Source organism: Ylistrum balloti, unplaced genomic scaffold, assembly GCF_031769215.1.
Source record: "Ylistrum balloti isolate Yb309-2 unplaced genomic scaffold, AGI_CSIRO_Ybal_v1 Utg369660, whole genome shotgun sequence".
NCBI lineage: Eukaryota > Metazoa > Mollusca > Bivalvia > Pectinida > Pectinidae > Ylistrum > Ylistrum balloti.
Window position 1 is genome coordinate 475,584 of NW_026781911.1, and position 20,824 is coordinate 496,407.

At 35.5% G+C, this 20,824-nt stretch overlaps 1 protein-coding gene across 1 annotated transcript in view; it reads right to left on the minus strand.

The window, feature by feature from the left end:
- The window catches only part of LOC132558785 (1-phosphatidylinositol 4,5-bisphosphate phosphodiesterase beta-4-like), a 74,669-nt gene that overhangs the window by 15,908 nt on the left and 37,937 nt on the right, over positions 1 to 20,824 (minus strand). The window contains exons 7-20 of the mRNA XM_060223395.1: positions 14,891 to 14,944; positions 14,401 to 14,482; positions 12,957 to 13,057; positions 12,709 to 12,769; positions 11,920 to 12,028; positions 11,478 to 11,688; positions 10,894 to 10,987; positions 10,640 to 10,719; positions 9,883 to 9,967; positions 9,442 to 9,532; positions 8,822 to 8,956; positions 4,160 to 4,332; positions 1,655 to 1,796; positions 323 to 407 (exon numbers count right to left, since the gene is read on the minus strand). Coding sequence (XP_060079378.1) covers positions 323 to 407; positions 1,655 to 1,796; positions 4,160 to 4,332; positions 8,822 to 8,956; positions 9,442 to 9,532; positions 9,883 to 9,967; positions 10,640 to 10,719; positions 10,894 to 10,987; positions 11,478 to 11,688; positions 11,920 to 12,028; positions 12,709 to 12,769; positions 12,957 to 13,057; positions 14,401 to 14,482; positions 14,891 to 14,944 — 1,503 coding nt within the window. The remainder of the gene's footprint in view (positions 1 to 322; positions 408 to 1,654; positions 1,797 to 4,159; positions 4,333 to 8,821; positions 8,957 to 9,441; positions 9,533 to 9,882; positions 9,968 to 10,639; positions 10,720 to 10,893; positions 10,988 to 11,477; positions 11,689 to 11,919; positions 12,029 to 12,708; positions 12,770 to 12,956; positions 13,058 to 14,400; positions 14,483 to 14,890; positions 14,945 to 20,824) is intronic.

The following is a 20,824-nucleotide window of genomic DNA, read 5'->3' on the forward strand; positions in this document are numbered from 1 at the left end:
CCCCTCTCACAGATCTAAAGCTAAACAAGTGTACTAACATTCCCTGTACATAACCTAACCTAGAATTTAGAAGTGTTGATGAAAATAGTATTTAGTGTACTAGTATAACCTTGGTGGGAGTACAGAAAAACAACAACAACAAAATATCACAAAACAATATCCACCACAACAAAAATAAACAAAGTCATGCAAGGTTTGATCAGTATTCATGAAACAGGTGACCCAGATATGACATGCTGACAGTAAGATACCAAATCAACAGTAACCATGACAACAATATATCAACAATACAAACAGTCTGTGTGGTCAACTTGAAGGATACTTGACTAATTCGACAGCATGAGATTTCAGGTAGCCCAGGCCGGTACTTTCATTGAAGGAGGACATGTGATAATGAATATTTCTTTCTGAAATGTAAGATTTTAAACCATGAAACAATCTGGTATCCCGATCTAAGGCAATAAACTAACAACCAATCACAGGACAGTATCTCCTCTCATTTGGGAATGAGCCTTTTGGGAAGATAATTGATCAGTTGGAAAGGAAATTTAAGAAGTAAACTTTTTCTTTTGAGATTTTGCCATATTATGAAACATTTACTATTGCCATTATTTTTATATAGTGATAACCAAAATGTAGAAAACAACTCAGTTCAACAGCTCTCTATTTTACATCTTTGGGCCAATCACTTTCAGATGTCGACGGTCATCAACATTTTCTTTTGAATTATTTCATCCCGATACCTCAATTTCTGATACAACATATATATATATATATATATAGAATGCTTTATTCCATTAATACTAAATTAAACGCAATTATGAAAAAATTGTAACAAGTAAACTCTGGATATTTTTTGTGAAAAAAAAAATTGAACTGCAGTAACTTTTTTCTTTTGTTGTCACAGAAAATGTTCGGGTTTAGCTTTCAGTCAATAGATTTATGAAAGGCTCTTTCACTTTACGCTTTCATCGTTTACCTGGTGCTCCTTTAGATTCATGATCTTATTATGTCAAAAAATTATAAAGGTCAATCCTGAAGTAAATCCCATTGGGAAAGGGGCCAGTATTTGGCCCTACAGAGTACCCCCCTCAGAAAAAGCCCTGTCCAATCACAACTATCCACAACATACCAATAGATTTAAGTTAATACCGGTACATGTGACTCAATCAAGCTTTAATACCACCAGACTATCCACTATTTTCTTTCCTTACAAAGTCACTGACCAGATCAACTTTCCTCCGACCTTTCAAAAATAATTACCTTAGCTCTCTATACATATATAGTGGAGTATGAAACATGGGGTAACTACACACATGAAATTTGGCATTTGTAGATGATAGTATATGTGAATTTCTCAATAAAATACCCAGTATCAACATTTAGTTGTATGCTTGAAGGGAGATAGTTCACTAAAATTAAAGAAATATCCTCAGCTTTGATTTTGAATACAACAAGCTTTCATCATTTCCTTTAAGGTAATCTTAAATGAGGTATGTTTGTTACAACTTAATTGATCTTTTTCTTTTCATCACTTCAAACCCTAAATCATAACCATTATAAGGGGCTGATAAGATATAAAGCACTCAAATAGGGTAAGAGAGAGGTTAGGATTTCAATAAAATGCTGTTATGCAAGCTATCACTAGCCATACCTTCAGCTACATCAAAGCCATTGAACTTGATTGGCTGAGCGTAGTTGACCATTGCAGACAGGTAAGGATGGATGTTTGTGGTAGCTCCACTGTAGTGGTATGCTGACATTAATGCTGCCTCTTCATCTGCTGTAAGACTCCCCTGTAATTACAAAATGATAAGTTTGTATATATATATATAGTCAAAACAGCTTTATGATCTGGGGAACATCTATGGTCTCTTTTTACAAGTGGTCTCTTTTCACAGGTGGTCCCTTTAAGAAGTAGTTGCAAGGAACATATATTTTTGTATTCTTCTTTTGCAAAGGAATCCTGAACTTAATTTTTTAGCCGATTGTTTTCATCTTTACTCGTTTATATCTATAAAGTATTTGAAATAACAGGAAATTCCCTTTGTCTATGTATTAGATGCACCATCACTTTTTGAGACATTCCCTATGTCTATGTATAAGATGTACCATCACCTTTTGAGACATTCCTTATGTCTATGTATTGGATGTACCATCACCTTTTGAGACATTCCCTATGTCTATGTATTAGATGTACCATCACTTTTTAAGACATTCCCTATGTCTATGTATTGGATGTACCATCACTTTTTAAGACATTCCCTATGTCTATGTATTAGATGTACCATCACTTTTTGAGACATTCCCTATGTCTATGTATTAGATGTACCATCACTTTTTGAGACATTCCCTATGTCTATGTATTAGATGTACCATCACTTTTTAAGACATTCCCTATATCTATGTATTAGATGTACCATCACCTTTTTGAGACACTCCCTATGTCTATGTATTAGATGTACCATCACTTTTTGAGACACTCCCTATATCTATGTATTAGATGTACCATCACCTTTTTGAGACACTCCCTATGTCTATGTATAAGATGTACCATCACTTTTTGAGACATTCCCTATGTCTATGTATTAGATGTACCATCACTTTTTGAGACATTCCCTATGTCTATGTATTAGATGTACCATCACTTTTTGAGACTATTCCCTATGTCTATGTATTAGATGTACCATCACTTTTTGAGACATTCCCTATGTCTATGTATTAGATGTACCATCACTTTTTGAGACATTCCCTATGTCTATGTATTAGATGTACCATCACTTTTTAAGACATTCCCTATGTCTATGTATAAGATGTACCATCACTTTTTGAGACATTCCCTATGTCTATGTATTAGATGTACCATCACTTTTTGAGACATTCCCTATGTCTATGTATTAGATGTACCATCACTTTTTGAGACATTCCCTATGTCTATGTATTAGATGTACCATCACTTTTTGAGACATTCCCTATGTCTATGTATTAGATGTACCATCACTTTTTAAGACATTCCCTATGTCTATGTATTAGATGTACCATCACTTTTTAAGACATTCCCTATGTCTATGTATAAGATGTACTATCACCTTTTGAGACATTCCCTATGTCTATGTATTAGATGTACCATCACTTTTTGAGACATTCCCTATGTCTATGTATTAGATGTACCATCACTTTTTGAGACATTCCCTATGTCTATGTATTAGATGTACCATCACTTTTTGAGACATTCCCTATGTCTATGTATTAGATGTACCATCACTTTTTGAGACATTCCCTATGTCTATGTATTAGATGTACCATCACTTTTTGAGACATTCCCTATGTCTATGTATTAGATGCACCATCACTTTTTGAGACATTCCCTATGTCTATGTATTGGATGTACCATCACTTTTTGAGACATTCCCTATGTCTATGTATTAGATGTACCATCACTTTTTGAGACATTCCCTATGTCTATGTATTAGATGTACCATCACTTTTTGAGACACTCCCTATATCTATGTATTAGATGTACCATCACTTTTTGAGACATTCCCTATGTCTATGTATTAGATGTACCATCACTTTTGAGACACTCCCTAATCCTATGGATGTAGATCCAAAGAACAAAAGTCCTTTCCAAAAATGCCAATGATGAAATGTAAACAATGATACTTTGCTACTTCATTATTGGTGATGAAATTAAAGTGTAGATTGAAAATTCCTGAAATTTTCATTATTTTGTAATTGATTGATTTGCTCTTAAAACATGCTGTGTTTGTAAGGGAGAGAATCATAGAGTGATCTGATGTAGGTCTGAAAGAAGGAAGCCCAAAGGTAATGGACAGCTAGGATAATGTCATCCTTACACACCCTATGTCCATGTAGTAGATGCACACCCCTCATTGCGCACACCAGTATTACAGAAGTCTTTCATTTATTTCAAAGTGTTGTCTAGGATTTGAACCTGGGACTACTGGCTTACTTGTCTGACGCTCAACCGATCAAGCTAAATAGCAGTTCTTTCCAGTCTAGTGATATAAGGCGACTAGTATTTCACAGGGTTACACTATGACTTTTAAAGCCTTAATCCCTGATATGCATTATCAAACCCAGAGAATGCTTTGATGAATGTTAATTGGCAGGGGCAAAAAATGGCAGTTAAATTCACCTCTTCCTCCACTACCTTCTTGTCATTGAATTTGAAGCTGTTACTACTGGTGGTGGACATCTTGTTGTTGGAAACATCCTCAGACAACTCCAGGTTTTGTTCATTGACAGGCTTGGACATCTTAAACTCGGGATGGGCATCCGTGTCAAGATTGATCACACTTGGATCAATATCTGAGAACACAAAGATGGGTAGCAATCCACAAAAATATCAATTTATTGTTAAGTCACAGCAACCTACTAAAATGATTTAATGATAAACAAGGTCAAAGCAATTTTACTATTAAACCGATTTTATTATCAAATTGGAGAAGTACATTGTACTTCTAATGTATGGTGATTAAACCTGTTGCTTTTATGATTCAATGCATTCACTGCATATCTCATATATATATGTAAGTAAAATGAACTAAAAGTTATAAGATGCTTTTAAAAACATTCCGGTTCCTCCTGTGATAAAAAATTACACAATCAAATGTAGGATGAAAGGATGAAACAATGAAGTTCTATCACTGTTTGATTAAGGAATGACAGCTTGTTTTCTTCTCTGTTTATGGTATTAGTGACCTTGACCTTGATACCTAAAGATATACTGAAGCAAGATTTTTCAGTTAGTTAACCATGACAAAGATTGATAGAAGTGACTTACAGGGACTCATTACAGGGGTACTTGTGGAAAGAAGGAACCGCATTGTTCGGAAATAATTTCTTTCAATCTTGATCACAGGCAGGTAAATAAATAACTAATTGCTTTGACAGGGGAAAAACATGTTGTTAAGAAATAGAGGACAATAAATCTTTGTAAATGTATCATCTCCCTTCAAAAGGGGGTATGAATGTTGATATCACACACCTTCAAAAGGGGGTATGAATGTTGATATCACACACCTTCAAAAGGGGGTATGAATGTTGATATCACACACCTTCAAAAGGGGATATATGATATGGGTATCAAACACCTTCAACAGGGGGTATGAATGTGATTACCACACACCTTCAACAGGGGGTATGAATGTTGATATCACACACCTGAAACAGGGGATATAAATGTTGGTACAACACACACCTGAAACAGGGGATATAAATGTTGGTACAACACACACCTGAAACAGGGGATATAAATGTTGGTACAACACACCTGAAACAGGGGGTATAAATGTTGGTACTACACACCTGAAACGGGATATAAATGTTGGTACAACACACCTGAAACAGGGGATATCAATGTTGGTGTTACACACCTGAAACGGGATATAAATGTTTGTACAACAAACCTGAAACAGGGGATATAAATGTTGACACAACACACCTGAAATAGGGGATATAAATGTTGGTACTACACACCTGAAACAGGGGATATAAATGTTGGTACAACACACACCTGAAACAGGGGATATAAATGTTGGTACAACACACCTGAAACAGGGGATATAAATGCTGGTACAACACACCTGAAACAGGGGATATAAATGTTGGTACAACACACACCTGAAACAGGGGATATAAATGTTGGTACCACACACCTGAAACAGGGGATCTAAATGTTGGTACCACACACCTGAAACAGGGGATATAAATGTTGGTACCACACACCTGAAACAGGGGATATAAATGTTGGTACCACACACCTGAAACAGGGGATATAAATGTTGGTACACACACCTGAAACAGGGGATATAAATGTTGGTACCACACACCTGAAACAGGGGATATAAATGTTGGTACCACACAAACCTGAAACAGGGGATATAAATGTTGGTACCACACAAACCTGAAACAGGGGATATAAATGTTGGTACAACACACACCTGAAACAGGGGATATAAATGTTGGTACCATACAAACCTGAAACAGGGGATATAAATGTTGGTACAACACACCTGAAACAGGGGATATAAATGTAGGTACAACACACCTGAAACAGGGGATCTAAATGTTGGTACCACACACCTGAAACAGGGGGATATAAATGTTGGTACAACACACCTGAAACAGGGGATATAAATGTTGGTACAACACACCTGAAACAGGGGATATAAATGTTGGTACAACACACCTGAAACAGGGGATATAAATGTTGATACAACACACCTGAAACAGGGCATATAAATGTTGATACAATACACCTGAAACAGGGGATATAAATGTTGGTACAACACACACCTGAAACAGGGGATATAAATGTTGGTACAATACACCTTCCGCAAGGGGTATGAATTTTGTTGGTGTTGGTAACACATACCTAAACAGGGAGGGGGAATATTGGTAGCACATACCTAAACAGGGAGGGGAATGTTGGTTACACATACCTAAACAGGGAGGGGGAATGTTGGTAACACATACCTAAACAGGGAGGGGGAATGTTGGTTACACATACCTAAACAGGGAGGGGGAATGTTTGCACCACATACCTAAACAGGGAGGGGGAATGTTGATTACACATACCTAAACAGGGAGGGGGAATGTTGGTTACACATACCTAAACAGGGAGGGAGAATGTTGATTACACATACCTAAACAGGGAGGGGGAATGTTGATTACACATACCTAAACAGGGAGGGGGATGTTGGTAACACATACCTAAACAGGGAGGGGGAATGTTGGTTACACATACCTAAACAGGGAGGGGGAATGTTGATTACACATACCTAAACAGGGAGGGGGAATGTTGGTAACACATACCTAAACAGTAAGGGGGAATGTTGGTAACACATACCTAAACAGGGAGGGGGAATGTTGGTAGCTCATACCTAAACAGCAAGGGGGAATGTTGGTAACACATACCTAAACAGGGAGGGGGATGTTGGTAACACATACCTAAACAGGGAGGGGGAATGTTGGTTACACATACTTAAACAAGGAGGGGGAATGATTGCACCACATACCTAAACGGGGAGGGAGAATGTTGGTAACACATACCTAAACAGGGAAGGGGAATGTTGGTTACACATACCTAAACAGGGACGGGGAATGTTGGTTACACATACCTAAACAAGGAGGGGGAATGATTGCACCACATACCTAAACGGGGAGGGAGAATGTTGGTAACACATACCTAAACAGGGAGGGGGAATGTTGGTAGCTCATACCTAAACAGCAAGGGGGAATGTTGGTAACACATACCTTAACAGGGAGGGGGAATGTTGGTAACACATACCTAAACAGGAAGGGGGAATGTTGGTAACACATAGCTAAACAGGGAGGGGGATGTTGGTAACACATACCTAAACAGGGAAGGGGAATGTTGGTTACACATACCTAAACAGGGACGGGGAATGTTGGTTACACATACCTAAACAAGGAGGGGGAATGATTGCACCACATACCTAAACGGGGAGGGAGAATGTTGGTAACACATACCTAAACAGGGAGGGGGAATGTTGGTAGCTCATACCTAAACAGCAAGGGGGAATGTTGGTAACACATACCTTAACAGGGAGGGGGAATGTTGGTAACACATACCTAAACAGGGAGGGGGAATGTTGGTAACACATACCTAAACAGGGAGGGGGAATGTTGGTTACACATACCTAAACAGGGAGGGGGATGTTGGTTACACATAGCTAAACAGGGAGGGGGAATGTTGGTTACACATAGCTAAACAGGGAGGGGGAATGTTGGTAACACATACCTAAACAGGGAGGGGGAATGTTGGTTACACATACCTAAACAGGGAGGGAGAATGATGGTAATACGTACTTACACAAGACGGTATGAAAGATAGTCTTTCAACAAAAGAACCACAATTACTTAGGCATGCAAAAGTTTTCAATCAAATCTTCCAACCAACAACATAACATGCAAACACTCTGGATATTTTGAGGATAGAAAACCAAATAAATTCAGAGTTTCATTATCTGAAAACAGCTAATTACAAGTTTCTCAGTTGACAAGATAATCATGTTCTTGGTGTGAAGTAAAAATCCTGAGTATACTGCTGAATAGAAAGTGGAAAATCGGTAAGGCTCCTGAACTGGATTTGAGGAACGTAAATAACTGTTTATGAAAACTACATGTAGTATAATATTCGTTAATATTAATAACTTCATGAAAAAAGAAGACAAAAATCTTTATAAATGGCAATTTATCATTACAGAACTGTAAAGGTACTTTATGTGGATTTCATTTTTGTATATTTTTTAGCAACAAGCAAAGCAGCCAAATCATATGACAGAGTAATAGGAATGAAACGATCACAATGTTGGCATCCAAACATAGTCTGTTGAGGACTACCCGAGCTCTCCAGTTTTTTATTTCAAACGAGTACAAATGTAATCTTTGACCCTTCAGTCTAGACTCATGGTCACCATTATCGCCAATGTATAGAAGTTTATATTATGATACCATCACCTAAGATTTGAACATAAAATTAATCTGGTATTGGGTTCAATTCTTACAATTCAAATTGTGGGGTACAAATGACATCCTGTTCAGGAACTACAACAGGTAACCAATGTTATGTTACTAATAACCACTATAGGTGTTAATTCACAAACAACTAATTATACTGCATTGTTAATGTATCGTTTCATCCCTAATAATTTAGAAAAAAAAACAAAATTGAAATGATAAAAGAAAATTTTTTATATGATACAGAAAAATCCACGGAAATGAAGTTTTCACTGAAAACATACAACAGTTTGAATCAGTGAAATGTTGGTACCTTTACAGTAGTTCCATTTACCATTTAACGGTCCTTCCTCTCCATCAACACTGGCAATCACAACACTCGGGTCCTCTCCTGGCTCAGCATCCTCGTTTAACTGTTCTTGACCCTTCAGAAAGAGTTCCAGGTTTTCTGTGGGAATGACATCACAAATTTTTGTCTGAGAGTGGTCTGATGCTGCAGCGGTAGCACACTCATCATTCACCTACATGTCTGGGGTTTTTCTCACAGAGAACATGAAAAGATAGTGGTGGGGGTGAGCGGCTGCACAACCTCACAGATTTTGGGGTTTTCCCCAGTTACTCTTGTTTCCTCCTAAAGTTAATATATGTTTTTACTTTTGTTAAATGAAACAGTTTTGTTAAATGAAATTGTTTTGTAAGGCTGTTGTATAGACCAGATCTCATCGGTATAAATAGTAAACAACTATATACAGTTTTACTGTAAGCCTTCAATAGAAGGTCCATGATCTATACTATTCCAGTCATGAATGATGTTTAACCATCATAAGAATCTTTCAATTATATGACCAAGTGTCAAAAAATACATCTTCAATAACTATATCTCATTTCAATAAATCTGGTAAACTTGCTTGTTGTCATGGTTACTATACTTACTTTTCTCTACTTCAGGCTTCAACCTTTTATTTTTTATCAGTATTTTTCTTTTAAGTTGACTTGGAGAAGGGAGGGGTTGTCCTGGTTCCAGCTGAAATTTACGAAGAATTCAGTGTTATCGCTTATCAATTTGTATTAAGTCATATGTAAAAAACAATCTCTGTATCATTTCAGTACATGTATTACAATTAAGGATCAAACTAATTAATTTAGTTAATCAAGGAACCATCAAATGAAAAAGGAACCACACAATGGTATCTAAATTAAATGAGATTAAGAAACTTTCTTTATGAAGATTGTTACGATGAAGACTTCGTAAATCAAGTGCGATTAAATAACTTTCTTTATAAAGATTGTTATGATGAAGACTTCGTAAATCAAGTGCGATTAAATAACTTTCTTTATAAAGATTGTTATGATGAAGACTTTGTAAGACATTACCGGAACTGAGTCAAGGGGACGCTTCAACAAGTAGTCACCAAGGATTTCCTCACAATACTTAGCCATCTTATACTGCTGAGGTTTGCTGTAGTAAGAAAAAGATGGAATTATTGTCCCTTATTGTGAAGGAAATAGTAAACTCTGATAACATTAGATGTTATTATTGGAAACAGAAAGTTCTAAACAAGACATAAACTGTTTCAAAATTATCAACAATCTGCATTGTTTCAAAGTTGGTGGACATGAAAGATATATAGTAATAATATCATATTCTTACCTAACATATCAATACACTGACTTACCTACCATGATTTTGTAAAAGACGAGACAACAGGTAAACTTACCTATAATGATTTTGTAAAAGACGAGACAACAGGGAAACTTACCTACAATGATTCAGTAAAAGATGAGACAACAGGTAAACTTACCTATAATGATTTTGTAAAAGACGAGAAAACAGGTAAACTTACCTACAATGGTTCTCGCACAACAAAATGACAGACTGACTTGCCTACAATGATTCTCGAACAACAGAATAACACGCTGACTTACCTACAATGGTTCTCAAATGACAGAATAACTGGCTGACTTATCTACAATGGTTCACAAACGACAGAATAACTGGCTGACTTACCTACAATGGTTCACAAACGACAGAATAACAGACTGACTTATCTACAATGGTTCACAAACAACAGAATAACAGACTGACTTATCTACAATGGTTCACAAATGACAGAATAACACACTGACTTACCTACAATGGTTCTCAAACGACAAAATAACAGGCTGCTCTGAGGTGATGAATGCAGTTTCAGCTATAGCTGTTATAACGTCCTACAAAAAGAAATCACCACACCATCAAATAACAAGTCATAAAATTTGAATACTACCAAATTACTAAAAAAAACTGCAATTAGATCCTCAGTAAATACCTTGTCTATGTACTGTATTCTGATCAGATACTCAAAAGTGTGGATGAAAGTGACATCACAAGATATTCAGACTCACCTTGAAGAAGATGTCAGTACACATCGCCTTGCCATGGGTGATGATTGGTTCTTGATCCTCATTCCTGCCGTCCCAACAATCCAGTTCAACACATCTGTCAAGAAACCATTACTGTTTACAGTAAACTTGTAGCAGAATTGTATGAAAATGAAAATGTTGGTTTACTGGTCAAAATAAATTAAAGTACACATACTGTAAGTAAGTTTTGTCACACAGAGTTTAACTCAATAAGAAAGTTACAATCACATACATAATTAAATATCAATTAAGATTCTTCATTCTGAATTATTGTTAATCATTTACCTCAAGATATCAAATTGATTCAGGAAATTATTGTGATATTCTAGTGTCAACATGTACACAAATATGTAAAAGATAACAATCCTGATTTTTACATTAAAAAGTTTGCCTTGGAAAGTCTATATGTATTTTGAGGTGAATGTGAACCAGAAATGCACTGAAGGCATTACAGTGTACTTGTAAGTGTGGTACTTTTTTATCTTTAAACATTGTGTTCAGATCTCGGACTTTCTATTGCTCAATATGTTAAGTTGGAATACAAAAAAAGGCAAAAACTCCTTTACCTGCATCCAGCCAATAGCACCTGGCGGTACATCTCCACCGAGGACCGTCCACCAAACTGTCTGCCTATGAGGTACGTGTTGTGGGAGGAGTTGATGTAGTAATGAGAAAGAGGCTGGTCCATGTCCATATAGAAGTCCAGCCGATCCAGGAAAACAGGGGCATTCTCATCCGACATCAAGTAGCGACAAAATCCATCCAGACTTAATCGATCTAAAAAATAGCGTTTACTCAGCTTTTGTTTCATGTTCTCACAACAATTGTCTGTTCCAGAAGTGTTCATACAGATATGAGTAGTACATTGGAAATATAAGCCTTTCTTAATATTTTAGAGCAACTGGTTTTAAGAAAAAGATTTCGATACAAGTCTCTGATTATACCAACTGAAACAATCATCACATTTCAGATATAAACAATGCAGACTTACTAAATGTGTGTACTCACTTTGTTTAACATATTCTGGGTCTGTTTCATAATTCTGTATAATTGCCTGTGCTCTCTTTTCATCGCAATAAAGGAAGAGGATTTCATTTAGACGCGGATCTCTTTGGCGCTGAAAAACATCATCGTTGTTTTATTTTCTGTGTAGAATTTTATTACTAATAGTTTTTAAACAAAAATGCCTCCTTATAATAACCAATAGGTTTTCTGTTGTTGTCTCTCCTTTGACTTAAAGGTGAAGGACACAGTGACTTAAGTACACTGCACACTATCAGTGGGTGATACAAATACACATAATGATTATAACTGATGACAGTCTGAATTAACAACCTGGACGCATCTTTTGCTGTCTTGTTAGAATTTATAAAATTTGTTGAACATGTATATTCTAGAATTTGTTGGAACATAAAAATACTCCCCTGATGCACAATCTCAAGGGTGTAGTTATCATATTAAGTCTTATCTAATTGGCCAGAGAGTCTAAGAGGGCATGTCTTGACAAAGAGTTATGTTACTTTTTAAGAATGGGACAAAAAATCAGATCAGAATGAAAAAATTATCCCAGATGTAAAATATCAACGGGTAGTTATGATATGTAAACAATAACATTGAAATCTGCCTAAGAGTCTAGGCGGAGATGTCCAGACGAGCTCCAGTAGATAAACTGATTCCATTAAACATGTCTCCTCCACCACCCCAACCTTGTGACTGCTGCAGTGGGATAACTATATATACATCATTAAAGAATTCCATTATACTATGGAAGAAAACCACACTTGTTTTGTCTCTTACTTCATTGAAGAATGTGATAAGCTGTGGCACAGTCAGGTAAGTTCTATTGGCATCTCCGCTTCTGAAACAAGAAACATACAGAAAAAATAGTAAATGAACCATGCATGAAGTAATTATCATTTCTGTTTAACATCATGGTATCGAATACACTTTATTGATTGACATGTCATTGTAAGGAAGGCGACTGTTTTAATATGATGTCTGCTTAGGTTGTACAATCCTCAATCATAACAGTGTTCAATACTTACAGTTCCTTGAATAGGTCTTCGATGTCTGTTCGAGGACAAATCTTATGATACAATTCATAAAATTTGTCAAATGTAAATGCTGATAAGTCTATGTCGTCACACTGAAAAATAACAAAAGACATGTTCTATCAGAACATGCTCATTAAAAGTTGACGAGTACCAACAACAACCTGTTAAAAATTGGTACCAATAACAACCTGTTAAAGGTTGATGAGTACCAACAACAAACCCATTAAAGGTTGACGAGTACCAATAACAAACCTATTAAAAGTTAATGGGTACCAACAACAACCTATTAAAAAATGACGAGTACCAACTTCAAACCTATTAAAGGTTGACAAGTACCAACAACAAACCTATTAAAAGTTGACGAGTACCAACAAAAACCTATTAAAAGTTAACGGGTACCAACAACAAACCTATTAAAAGTTGACGAGTACCAGCAACAAACCTATTAAAGGTTGACGAGTACCAACAACAAACCTATTAAAAGTTAACGGGTAACAACAACCTATTAAAAGTTGACGAGTACCAACAACAAACCTATTAAAAGTTGACGACTACCAACAACAAACCTATTAAAAGTTGACGAGTACCAACAACAAACCTATTAAAAGTTGACGAGTACCAACAACAAACCTATTAAAAGTTGACGAGTACCAACAACAAACCTATTAAAAGTAGACAAACACCAACAACAACCTATTAAAAGTTGACGAACACCAACAACAACCTATATTACAGTATTTTAAAAACAAGTTGGCAAAACCAGAGCTTTTATTTTATTTTGTTTCCAAAAACTTAAACCTGAATACCAAGCCAATATCATCAATGGTATTTATCATATTAGAACATGTTCAGTAGGTTGTGATTGACATATTTGGTCAATTTCTTTGTTGCCATAAATTTCAAGTTAGTATGAATTATAGTTCTGTACAAACAAACCTTTCTACTCATGTGCCTGTGTACTCAAAACTCTGTTTGATCCTGACTTTATACCCCGTAACCTTATATGATAACAGGGGTTTTCATAGAAACATTGAATGACCACACAATATTTAAACAAACATAAAATTTACAAGCAATGGTACCTGGGCGACTTCTTTTCTTCGGACATAAATCAATGACACAATTCTGTAATGGTATTTTATAATTACATGTCTTATTTCAACAGTAAGTGAGAACATGACACTGAGTTCATACTTTTGCTACTGTATAATAATTATTTCCTGTTTTGTTAGAGCCATGTGAAGGAAAGTAGAGTCATTCAATTTTGCAGGTACAAAGACTTAAACAAGGGTGTCAAAAGATATAGTTCAGGGACGAGATTATGTTTTGCTTCCTTGTTTCACAGTGTTATATGATCATGAAGTGAGCTGTTGTAGATCATGGATCTGAACTTTCAAGAGTCTCAAGTGAAACATTTTGTCTCTACATTCTATACCTTTCCACCTGGCAGTCCTAGGTCTTTCAAACACTGCATAATCAACCTCTCTGTTCTACCTGATGCAAATGTCCGTGTAATACTGAAAGTATATTCAAATATTAATAATTATGAGCAGTTCTTGAAATAACTTTTTTTTTTATACATGCATAAAACATGTTGATAAGTTTTCTGTGTGTTACAGTAGGAACAGTCCTATGATGTAAATGATCCTGTCAAGGCTGGACATCAAACATGATTTGACATCATTGAAAATATCTATAGTATCACCAGCAATAAGACATATCCAGGTATAAATAAGTATTCTTTCCTATATAAAATGTAATCCTTCACACCAGACCCAATTAACAAAACAGTAATATGCATTAACAACTGTGCCAATGATAATGTGCAATGGACCTTTCAGATTTCCCAATATTTATCAATTTTATTTCAAAGACAAGAAAATTAGGCATCCATTTTAATATCAGTAGATAATTTTGATAACTACCTTCTAACTGGAATCTTGCCATTAGGATTCACCAGGAAACACAGCTTCATCCAACTATAAAACACAATGAAAAATATATTTAATTTGGTACAGAGAATCTCATGCATACATGTCTGTCGACCGACAAATTTTCACTTATACAATTGACCTCAGTGTGAATCCTTGACCTTGTTATAAGGACATCCAAGTAACACAATACAGCAATCACTGTATTAAAATTTATTTCTGACTGACAATAGCATGAGTTAGAAAGTGAAGTGTGAGTAAGACAGTATTAAAGGTCCTATTCTTCAAGAGGTGTAAGAATTCCTTTTTTATAGAGATCAAAGCCATGGAGGACTAAACAGCTAACTTGCTTTGAAGGATTTACTGTTGAAAGGATGTCAGAAAGAACCCTTGAGTAAAGATTTGTATTTAAGAGTCTACTTTAAAAAGAAATAAAAAGTACAGAAAAAATTGACACAAATACAAAACAAAATATAACATTACACTTTAGCAATTTCAGTCTATCATGCCTAACAGACTGTCCACATCTGTAAGGACAAACCTTTGTCAGAAGCAATTTCCTGAAGTATGGTTTACTGACAAACATTACTTTTTTTCAGATATTGGATTGGAGATTGTGCTAATGATAGTTGATATATAGAATCAGCAGCAGTTCTCGGGCCCATACATCAAATCACTTTGATTACACAAGCACCGCTGATCAACACCTCGTGCAGTTATGCTGGATGTAAGTTGGAGATTAGTATGACTTATCTCTCCTACATTTTCTTCTTCAGGAGTGTGACAGTTAATCAATGGTAGTTTGAAATTGTTGGGAGTTGTGGGTGCAGAGTAAACATTGATTTACTATCCTGATATTGTCTCTGCACCATCCTAAGAATTTGTGGCAACTAAAAAATAGCATTACTAATTAAAATCAATAAGATATTATGTACTTTCAAAACTTAAATTATCTTGGGGTTATATTTGGAATATACAATCAATCTAATTTTTTTTCTTTCAATTTGATCAATGTGTAAAGCAAATCCATTAAGGTATTGGTAAAGAAATAGCCTTCACCTTTAACAGAATAAACTCAAAATATGATTTGTGTTTTGTTTTAACTAATTACTATAAATTATCCTCACAAGTCAATCACTGAGAAATCATCAGTCAATTAGATTGACAATATTTACCTTACATGACCTTCACTTCTAGTTTTAACAGAGTGGCTTCCTTGACCCCAACCATCACATGTTAGAATACCTCAGTGATGGAGTACTACAATGCATCAGTGATAGCTGGAGTACTACAATGTATCAGTGATAGACTAAGTACTACAATGTATCAGTGATAGACTAAGTACTATAATGTATCAGTGATAGACTAAGTACTACAATGTATCAGTGATAGACTAAGTACTACAATGTATCAGTGATAGACTAAGTACTACAATGTATCAGTGATAGACTTAGTACTACAATGTATCAGTGATAGACTAAGTACTACAATGTATCAGTGATAGACTAAGTACTACAATGTATCAGTGATAGACTAAGTACTACAATGTATCAGTGATAGACTAAGTACTACAATGTATCAGTGATAGACTAAGTACTACAATGTATCAGTGATAGACTAAGTACTACAATGTATCAGTGATAGACTAAGTACTACAATGTATCAGTGATAGACTAAGTACTACAATGTATCAGTGATAGACTAAGTACTACAATGTATCAGTGATAGACTAAGTACTACAATGTATCAGTGATAGACTAAGTACTACAATGTATCAGTGATAGACTAAGTACTACAATGTATCAGTGATAGTTGGAGTACTACAATGTATCAGTGATAGACTAAGTACTACAATGTATCAGTGATAGTTGGAGTACTACAATGTATCAGTGATAGACTAAGTACTACAATGTATCAGTGATAGACTAAGTACTACAATGTATCAGTGATAGTTGGAGATACAATGTATCAATGATAGACTAAGTACTACAATGTATCAGTGATAGACTAAGTACTACAATGTATCAGTGATAGACTAAGTACTACAATGTATCAGTGATAGACTAAGTACTACAATGTATCAGTGATAGACTAAGTACTACAATGCATCAGTGATAGACTAAGTACTACAATGTATCAGTGATAGACTAAGTACTACAATGTATCAGTGATAGACTAAGTACTACAATGTATCAGTGATGATATGTATCAGTGATACAATGTATCAAGTGATAGACTAAGTACTACAATGTATCAGTGATAGACTAAGTACTACAATGTATCAGTGATAGACTAAGTACTACAATGTATCAGTGATAGACTAAGTACTACAATGTATCAGTGATAGACTAAGTACTACAATGTATCAGTGATAGACTAAGTACTACAATGTATCAGTGATAGGAGTACTACAATGTATCAGTGATAGTTGTAGTACTACAATGTATCAGTGATAGACTAAGTACTACAATGTATCAGTGATAGACTAAGTACTACAATGTATCAGTGATAGACTAAGTACTACAATGTATCAGTGATAGACTAAGTACTACAATGCATCAGTGATAGACTAAGTACTACAATGTATCAGTGATAGACTAAGTACTACAATGCATCAGTGATAGTTGGAGTACTACAATGTATCAGTGATAGTTGGAGTACTACAATGTATCAGTGATAGACTAAGTACTACAATGTATCAGTGATAGACTAAGTACTACAATGTATCAGTGATAGACTAAGTACTACAATGTATCAGTGATAGACTAAGTACTACAATGTATCAGTGATAGACTAAGTACTACAATATATCAGTGATAGACTAAGTACTACAATATATCAGTGATAGACTAAGTACTACAATGCATCAGTGATAGTTGGAGTACTACAATGTATCAGTGATGGTTGGAGTACTACAATGTATCAGTGATAGACTAAGTACTACAATATATCAGTGATAGACTAAGTACTACAATGTATCAGTGATAGTTGGAGTACTACAATGTATCAGTGATGGTTGGAGTACTACAATATATCAGTGATAGACTAAGTACTACAATGCATCAGTGATAGTTGGAGTACTACAATGTATCAGTGATGGTTGGAGTACTACAATATATCAGTGATAGACTAAGTACTATAATGCATCAGTGATAGACTAAGTACTACAATGAACATTATATTGTACTTTAGATTTTTATGGCAGAGAAAAGAAATTATCCTCATTAATATAATGCTGCTATTGCCACAAGAAGAACAATGAACTGGTGAACCTGAGGAAATAAAGGTCACAAGTTATATGTTGTAAAGGGTAACTGGCTGCCTTCTTCATTTGAGTTTTGCCTTCATTGATTTTTGACAGGTCACTGGCAACAATTCATCAAAAACATCTAGCTGTTGTAGGTATTCAGCAGGAAGTCTATTCTTGTCATCATCAGTTAGTAAGGCAAGTAAACATCTCCTTGTTACAGTCATTCAAGGAGTATTTCAGTCTCATTGTCATCAACAAGAGACACATCCTTCATAGTAGATATCCACAGCATATTTCAATCTTGTCACCATCAATGAGAGAACATATCCCCCTGTTCTAGATATTCACAAGACATTTAAGTCCTTCCACCATTAGTGACAGGAGGGAAATGTTGTTATCAAGGCGACAGACACATTTACATGTCATAGGTCCCCACAGGGTATCCAAAAGAAGAAAAATTACCCTTTCATTGGCACAGAGAAAGTTATTAAGCCTCATCATCTACATTGCCTAGCAAATGAGTTCTACGAAGATTTTTGGGGAGGGGGACACTAAGCATCTGACATAATCATAGTAATAATTCATATTCTGTGACAAGAGCTATCACTCAATTGTGCTTATAATTAAGTGCCTTGGGCTGATATAAAGTTTTCCACAAGTTTATCATGGGAACCTTAAAAGGCAAAACAAAACATTACATAACAATTCATATTAATTTAATTATCAATCAATCTCCTGGAATTGGTCAGGTATTTATAAAGAGTATACAACACTTTATTGTCAAAAATATCTTAAATTAATAAACAAAATTAATTTGATTCAAGGTAGCAGCTAGCATATTATAGACAAACAATTGTGTAAATATTAAGGTGTAAAATTTGATCCCCAACAGAAAGTTGTAAATTAGAAACAATTTTTTAAAATACACATCCTGCCATACGTGCAGACTGTATTACAAGCTGAATCACATTCCTTGCAGCAGTTTAACAGTTGTAGAGCTGATGAGAAATTATATCGTTAATCACTTGTGACAAGAAAGGAAACCACCATATACATCGTTCAAATGTACAGCTAGAGCAAGGAATTGCCAGACACATAAAACAGGTGCCAAATGCCAATTACAAACCAGGAAATCTGTCGTACAATGAAACCTATTATCAAGATACTGTTGTTAGGAATCTGATCAAACCAATAGGTCAAACTTATGACTTTAGCATTGATCAGCACATTACTAATATTACTACTAAACGTGTGTCACTGATGTCAAAATCAAAACATCAAATTATAACTTCATAGGAGGATTAAAAATACTATCAGAGGGACAAAGCCACATCTCATATCCAGAGCATGAAGGCACACTTCCTATACAGGGCATCAAGCAACAGCTCCAGGAGACAAGGTCATATCTCATGTCCTGGGAACAAGGTCAAATCTCCTATCCAGGAGACAAGGTCATATCTCATATCCTGGAAACAAGGTCAAATCTTCTATCCAGGAGACCAGGTCATATCTCATATCCTGGAAACAAGGTTAAATCTCCTATCCAGGAGACAAGGTCATACCTCTTATCCTGGAAACAATGTCAAATCTCCTATCCAGAAAAAGGTCATATCTCATATCCTGGGATTAAGGTCAAATCTCCTATCCAGGAAAAAGGTCATATCTCATCTCCTGGGATTAAGGTCAAATCTCCTATCCAGGAAAAAGGTCATATCTCATCTCCTGGGATTATGGTCAAATCTCCTATCCAGGTGACAAGGTCATATCTCATATCCTGGGATTAAGGTCAAATCTCCTATCCAGGTGACAAGGTCATATCTCATATCCTGGGATTAAGGTCAAATCTCCTATCCAGGTGACAAGGTCATATCTCATATCCTGGGATTAAGGTCAAATCTCCTATCCAGGTGACAAGGTCATATCTCATATCCTGGGATTAAGGTCAAATCTCATATCCAGACGACAAGGTCATATCTCATATCCTGGGATTAAGGTCAAATCTCCTATCCAGGAAAAAGGTCATATCTCATATGATCCAGGAGACAGGGTCTTAATACAATTTTGCCAGTGAAATTTCATTTTGTTATTTTTCACTGGTAAAAGCAAAGCAATACTTGTGATGTCTTATAAAACCTGTCATCTAAAGGAGACAAGGTTGTTTATTGGTAACATGACCTTCAATTTCATGGTAAACTTTCATTTCCATAGAAGTCAGCAAACAATGCAAGCCAGTAACTGAAATTGCCTTCTCACATGACCAACCCAATCCCCACAGGAACATGTTGAATGTAGAGCTAGACATTCAAGTGCATTTGTGTCATCAACAGCGACTACCTGGCTTGCCATCATATTTTCAATCATGTATTAACTTGTCACCAACTATTATTGTTAAACTCTCACGGAACATTATACAGTAGATTTTGTATGTTAGTGACAGGAATAAGGAACATTTTCTATGTGAATATAGAAATAACTTTACATTGAAATTCATCTTTTATGTCTTCACTGATTTTTTAAAAACTGGCTTTATTTTGCTGCAAAGTTATAAAGAGTGAGTAGTGTCTGTGAAAAGCATAGTCAGCTTCATTCATTTATTTCTTTCCTCAATACACCATTATTTGGCAAATTTGCTTGTGAAAATGCTATGAATGGAATATGTATGAGTGTCTCAGTAATAA